Here is a 7,419-nt window from a genome sequence, read left to right as displayed (position 1 = left end):
TAAATTCGTTTTAAATTTTCCGCAAATATTTCCAACAGCCATGGCTGTTCTGAAACAGTGTCACACCTGTTCCAACAGCCATGACTATTCTGAAAAGTTGCAAACCTCTTCAGAGGGTCACACCTGTTCCAACAGCCATGACTGTTCTGAAAGGATGCAAACCTCTTCAGAGGGTCACACCTGTTCCAACAGTCATGACTATTCTGAAAGGTTGCAAACCTCTTCAGAAACATCACCAAGTTGGCTATAAATAGACCTTAAAATCCCAGAATATTTACTTACGAAATTTTCTGATTATCTTCTTCTTCTTCTGCACTAAAATTCCAGTGTGTTTTGCTGCCATCGAGTGGTTCGCTGATCATCGGCGTTTTTGGTACCAACACTCCGGTGAGTTAAATCGTTCTATCCTGGGAGGANGTCCGGGAGACTCGAAGTAAAGGTCAGATTCGACTAAGTGACACATACCTCGAAGAGGCTGATCGAAGGCCTGACACGGCCTACATCGAGGGTAGCACAATCTCGAAGTCAATCAAAAAAGAGCGGGAATTTCTCAAGAACACGTGGACCAGGGCATAAATTAAAGGAGAAGATTTGTACGAAATGGTACAGGTCCGTACTAGGTCGTTATACACCTGTACCAATAGAATTCTTTACCATATTGAGGAATGCACTATATTGGGATTTTCTCCTCCTATATAAAGGGGCCCCAGTCGTTTTGTAAGGGCATCTCACATTATTCACTGCAATAGAATATTCTATTCTACTCTTGTTTAACGTGCTCAATAATTATTCTTCAGCTTTATTGTCTTTACTTTATTGTTCATACTTTATTGGTCTTAGCTGACCTCGAGGTCCCTGGGTAGCCAAACTCAAGGCCCCTACTGCTTCAACAACATTGATTTGGTTCATTATTTCTTCTTACTTAAGCTTAATATTACTTGTATAATCACTGGTATTAGAATATATCACATATCTTTAAAACCACAAATCATCTTTAATTGTTACTCACATTTTTCGAGGTTAAACAGTTTATATAGCCCACTGTGGGGCTAAAGATAATAGTGATTATTTTAGTGCTAGTTTTTTGTATAACACACGTTATTCTTCTACACTTTTTTCCTTGTTCAAAGTATTTNCACCCATCAATTACCCACACTAGGGTTGAGCCACAATCCTAGCTAATGAGTTTAGCTACTCATGCTTGAAGGAGAAAATGAAGAAATAAATAAAGAACAAGACATATTAATTAAATACTAAATTGAAGTACAAGAATCTATCGTTAATTTGAAGCTAAGATGCCAAAAATGGCTACAAATGGTGTTCTCACGAGCGCAGCAGCTGAAACAAAATAACTGATCACCTAAAAATGGTAAAATGTTCTATTTATATAGGCTGGAAAAACTGGACAAAAATACCCCTGCGGGGTCAGTGCGGGCCGCATGAAATGGACCGCGGCCGCACTAAGCTCTTTGACTTCAATTCTGGGCTCTTTGAACTTGGGCTCCGCTGGCCGCGTAGAATGGACCGCGGCCGCGGAGGCAGCTGGCGCGGTCCGCACAATCCCGACCGCGGACCGCATGGCTTGGACTTGGCATAATTTCATCTCTCTGAATCTCTTGTCCGCGGACCGCACAAAAAGGTAGTACGATCGCGGAGCCTCTACCGCGGATCACTAAATACGTACCGCGGCCGCTTTGCCTGAAGCCCACTTTTGTCAACTCTCTGAACCATCTAGTGCGGCCGCATTCGACTTTGCGCGGTCCGCGCTAGGCTTGTTTGCCCTCAGTTTACTTGGTCTTTGATACTTGAGCAGGTTTCACTCCTTTTGAGCCGATCCTTGACATTGCGTCACTTTGTCGATCAAACCTGCAATCAAGCACAACTTATGAGCCTCTTGGGACTATTTTGTAACAATTTATATTCAAAGCATAGGCAAGTAGGAGCATAAAACACGTTAAAATCCCTACTTATCAAGTATACTCGCAAGAATTCTTTCAGGCAAAAGGCAAGGGAATGTGTCAATCGAATGATGTATTCCTTCTATTTATAAGAGACATAAATCTCCCAAGCGCGAAATCCCAGAGTCGCCAATCAAACCCGGTGGCACACGAAACGTTTCAACTCCCTAAGAACGAGTGTCATAATGGCTGCCACCACAATACGACGTTTCGGCATAAACGATGTTTCGGTTCCGAAACGGTCGCGACGATCCAGAAATACCAAAAGGATGCCATCGTCTCTTCTGAATCCACGTAGCGCAACCAAAGAGTGAGGAGTCAGATTTCTCTCGGGTTGACAGCGATCGTAATCCGTCTGCCGAGCCCGGCAGGGGACGACCCCGACATACGGAGGGACTAACTGTATTGGTCAAAATCTGACCACAACGGTCAGGCCGACCAACGCCCCGCTCACAGACGGCAAGGCAACAAGGATCGACATGGGCTGTTCCATATCTTGCCCTCACGACTTTCGTCGAAGCGGTGAAGAATGACCTCCAGCGAGTAACCGAGGAGTGTGAAGCATAGAGAAGCGTCGGATAGAGCATGTAGCCGGAGGACCAGGGCTGTATATATAGGAGGGTAAAAACCTCTCAGAAGGAGGGGCTTTTTGGGGGAAAAAACATCTCTCCTATTCTTCATCTATCTCCTCTCTATAACTTGGAGACATAGGAGGATAAAGTAAGCAATCTTCAGCGATTGATGTAATATGTAACCTGTTCTACTCCACCGATTAATGAGAACAATACTGGAAAGCTTCAATAAGATCGTTTATCTTCACTTCTTTTTATACGCTATTCTTCTTTTAGTTCATTGATCTGGAGTTCATTACGGATGACTTAGATTTACCCCATCATTTTCTTTGATTGATTTATTCAAAAGGGTTGCAATATCTTTTGAGTCAAACATTAAGCACTATGGATCCTTGTATATTCCCCCAAAAAGTAAAAATAGCACGGGCTAGCTAGTTTTCGAACTGGTAATAAAAATAGTCAGCGTTTGCAAAGTCATTGAAAAATAACCACTGTTTTGCTGAAACACGGAAGATTCCAGCATAATATGCGGGATTATGGAGTTCCTGCGTATAAACTTCCAGCATATTATGTTGGAATTCTAGCACATTATGAAATTCCAATACATTATGTTGGAAGCTCATATGTAAAAAATTCGAACTCCAGCATATTATGGTGGAATATTTCCGGATTTTAAGAGTGTTTTGTTCAGATTTTATCTTTACATAAAAAAGTGGCTAAATTTCAATTACTTTTGACCGTGGCTATTTTTCAATTACCAATTGTATATCTGGCTATTTTTTATCCCCCAAACCCCCGAAAAAGAAAAGATAGGTTAATTTACTAAACCCATTGCTAATTTAAGCCCAGCTATTGGGTTCAGACTGTTCATTGGTAGATCATTCTACATTAAACAGATATGCAGATTAGTATATGGCATCCAAATTTGAAATGGTTACTTACTACTACAAGGAATATCAATATTGACTTCCTCTTATATGCAGGAAGGTGCTATTATAGAAACCAGCCACAGGCCACAGCCATATAATTCCAAATGGGGAGGTGGTGTTAGCTGGGGCCATCCTTGCAAAACGAGAATCAGCTTTTGTACTAGTAGTTGCCCTAGTTGGTGTTTTTGACTTAATTTTCCCTTGTATATAAAAATGTAGTGCTCGGATTATTTGTGCACACCTTAATTAATCCACAGAATGCCAGTTTTATTTCACTAATTGAGATATGGAGTAGCTTTGTCTATCACATTTTATGGATCACTAGTTTAAATACCGAGTAACTCTCCCCACTAATTTAATACCGTTCATCAAATGGAAATGCTGGTATCTTGACTTTATATCCCTATATGAGTGGGACCCTCTTCGCTCCGAGACGGGGGATTTATCTCAAATCTAATTATCCTATCCTGGCTATTTCCCAGAACCTACTCAATTGCAAGAACTCAAAAACTCCATATCTTGGCTGCCTGCCAGATATGAATAAAGATTCATTGTATTATAATAATACTAATAAATAATAACCGTGAATATGGTGGATGATTGATTCTATAATCTACTCCAACTCAACGATTCTTTGTTCTCACCCTTCACCTCCATCACCAAAACCATGTACTATTATTATTCACCAAAATTCTAATCTTTTTTTCTGTTAAACAACTCTGCCACCTTCAACCATGTTTCCCCTTCTTCATCTTCTCCTCTTTCTTCACTTATCATTCACTTGCCATGGAACATCCTATTACCGTACTCTCCTCCAACAACCTAATACAAACTCCTCCTCAGCTTCAACCCCATGTCCCCTCGATTTTAACGCACTTCGTAATTTGATAAACCAAAGTTCAAAACGGCCAAATCTGAACTCCACCACACAGTGTCAATACATTCGTCAGGGCTTACGTCTTGTCCAATCTGAATATCTCCGCCGTACAAACTCTTTCTTTCCGCCACTCACATCCGCCGAATCTTGCTGGAACAGTTACCAGTCTTCGGTCAACGACTATGTACCCAACTTCGATATCCGCAAATCTTGTGGGTTTCAAACTTCTTGGATCTCTCAAGGTTGTATGAATATCACTACTCGTTTCGAGTTCGAGTCAAATGTCTCTGTTTCAGCACTTTCCAACATGGTTTCTTCGTGTAATCAGTCTTTAGAGAATAATTCCCCTTGTGCCACGTGTACCACCAGCTTCTCTGGCCTTGCTTCTTACCTCAATGGACCTTCTGTTGGGAATGTTTCGGATTGTACGGCTTACCCTTCTATTTATGCTGCAGCTTTTGCTAATCAGTTTGGGCCCACTGATGAAGGTACTATAAAATGCTTGTTTGCTATTGATGTTACTGCTACTGCTAGTTCAGGAAAAGGTAAGAAAAATGTGACTATTATTGTTGTGGTTCTAGTTTGTGGATTGGTATTAGTGTTTGTTGGGTTTGGTTATTGGATTCTGTGGCGGCGGAGGAAATATAGATTGGCTCATAAGTGGAACGATAGGAGGATTGAGAGTAATTTGAGTTCTCGTTTGGATTCAATTAGTGGTAGTACTACTTTGATTAGGTTTACTATAGATGAAATTAAGTTGGCGACGAAGAATTTTGCTAGGGCGAATATAGTTGGGACAGGAGGGTATGGGAATGTGTATAAGGGTGTTTTGCCTGGTGGAATTGAAGTAGCTTTGAAGAGGTTCAAGAATTGTTCAGTTGCTGGGGATGCAAGTTTCACACATGAAGTTGAGGTTATTGCTAGTGTTAGGCATGTTAACTTGGTAGCTTTGAGAGGATATTGCACTGCTACAACTCCTTATGAGGGTCACCAGAGGATTATTGTTTGTGATTTGATGAAGAATGGGAGTCTTCATGATCATTTATTCGGGACGCGATATGAGAAATTGAGTTGGGGTATTAGGCAGAAAGTTGCACTTGGCACTGCTAGAGGTTTGGCTTACTTGCATTATGGAGCACAACCGGGTATTATTCATAGGGATATTAAGGCGAGCAATATACTTTTGGATGAGAGTTTTGAGCCTAAGGTGGCGGATTTTGGATTAGCAAAGTTCACTCCCGAAGGAATGACACATTTGAGCACTCGTGTAGCAGGGACGATGGGATATGTAGCGCCTGAGTATGCTTTGTATGGCCAGTTGACAGAGAGGAGCGATGTTTATAGCTTTGGGGTTGTGCTTCTTGAGCTTTTAAGTGGCAAGAAAGCAATAATAGAGTTTAATGATGGGCAGCCGACGCTTGTGACTGATTGGGCATGGTCATTGGTTAGGGAAGGTAGAGCATTAGATGTTCTTGAAGACAATATTCCAGATTTAGGCCCTCCAGAAGTTGTGGAGAAGTATGTATTAGTAGCTGTTCTTTGTTCCCACCCACAATTGTACGCAAGGCCAACAATGGACCAGGTTGTGAACATGTTGGACGCGGACATACCTGTTCCGACCATACCGGAGAGACCGATTTCTCTCATTGCGGATCTTGATGACATTGAAAGGTCTGTTAGCAGTAGTTTTTCTGGTAATCTGTCCACTGCTGCAGGCTATCAGCCGTACATAATTGAGCGCGAGGCACCCCTAGCAGATAGTGATTCTGTCAAGGACAGATCATTGGATTAAAGATTGTGATAGAGATAGATGCAAAGTATCATTTCGAGATACCTGCTTCAATAGATTTACAACGAGTTGTGATGAATAGCTCATTCATTGGTTTATTTGTAGTGAATTTGTTTCCGACATAGGATCCAGAACTACTAACATAAATTGTACAGTGACTATGTATGTATATTCAACTTTTGATTCTTCTGTAATAGTTTGGAGGAATAAAGTATGATGTTTTGAAGGCAACTGCTCTCCTCATGTCCTTTGCCATACCAAGATCAAATATACTAATGGAACTAACTGATCCTGCAATTACATAGGTCTCATTTTTTGCTTCTTAGCAATAGAGTGACAGTAGGTGAGAAAGGCCATGTTGCGAATCTCCATGATATTGAAGCCGAGCTAGTAAAGACATCAAAGAGCACAAAGTTTGATTGGAATCATGTCCGCCCCATATTAGGCTGAAGTTCTTGGGAAAGGTCGCGACTCTGATTCTTCAGTAACCGCAATAAAGAATTAAATGGTAAATTGCATGATCTTTATTCCACGCTCTTGTGACAAGTGATCTTAGCTAAGTGTTTTGGTTTGCCTCGCTGTACTAATGTTCATTTGTTCCTTATTTGGAATTAAATTTGCATGACCAGGTATTGTTCTGTTTTCGATCTGCTTGTCTATACCGGTGTAGAAGGTGCTTGGCGGCTAATGTAGTTTGTTAATTAGCGGTAGGCTTTTATCTTATTTGAATCGAATAGTGTTTAGATTTTTGTACACTGTTAGTGTAGCTTAACTGCACACTCTAGTGCATAAAAGTTAAACCAGTACCATGATTGTGGTGGTTGTAATGTGGTGACTCCTATAGGAGGTACTAGCTAAAGAACATGTTATCCCTATTAAGAGCTTGTTTGGATGGTTGTTACTTGTTATATTGTATCGTATTGTTACTTTAAATACAATATTTGTTTTGATTGTTACTGTTATGAAACAATAAAAGAAGAAGAATAGTATTGCAGAGAAAAGTAGGGAGAGAGAATTCTTATTGATTTGGGATGAATTACAATGGAAAAGAACCCTCGATTTATAGGGAGGGGGTGACTTAGCCACCAAGCAATGAACCCTAGAATCTCTCTAAATATAGACATTCACCATAAATACAATTCTATGTATAACACTCCCCCTTGAATGTCTATTCAACAGATAATTTGCCTCGTTAAAACCTTAACTAAAATAAAACCCAGTGGGAAAAATATTCTAGAGAAGGAAAAAGAGTACACATATCTAACAATACGCCTTTTGGTTGCCTCGTTAAAAA

The 7,419-nt window shown here is 40.6% G+C and overlaps 1 protein-coding gene across 1 annotated transcript; it reads left to right on the top strand.

The window, feature by feature from the left end:
* Positions 1 to 3,934: 3,934 nt before the first annotated feature.
* Positions 3,935 to 6,356, top strand: LOC109238019 (probable LRR receptor-like serine/threonine-protein kinase RKF3). The gene has a single exon (XM_019404444.1). The coding sequence runs from the start codon at positions 4,194 to 4,196 to the stop codon at positions 6,126 to 6,128; it is 1,935 nt and encodes a 644-aa protein (XP_019259989.1). The 5' UTR covers positions 3,935 to 4,193; the 3' UTR covers positions 6,129 to 6,356.
* The last annotated feature ends 1,063 nt before the right edge of the window (positions 6,357 to 7,419 follow it).

Source organism: Nicotiana attenuata, unplaced genomic scaffold (genome assembly GCF_001879085.1).
Source record: "Nicotiana attenuata strain UT unplaced genomic scaffold, NIATTr2, whole genome shotgun sequence".
Classification (NCBI taxonomy): domain Eukaryota; kingdom Viridiplantae; phylum Streptophyta; class Magnoliopsida; order Solanales; family Solanaceae; genus Nicotiana; species Nicotiana attenuata.
This window is presented reverse-complemented; position numbering and strand designations above follow the sequence as displayed.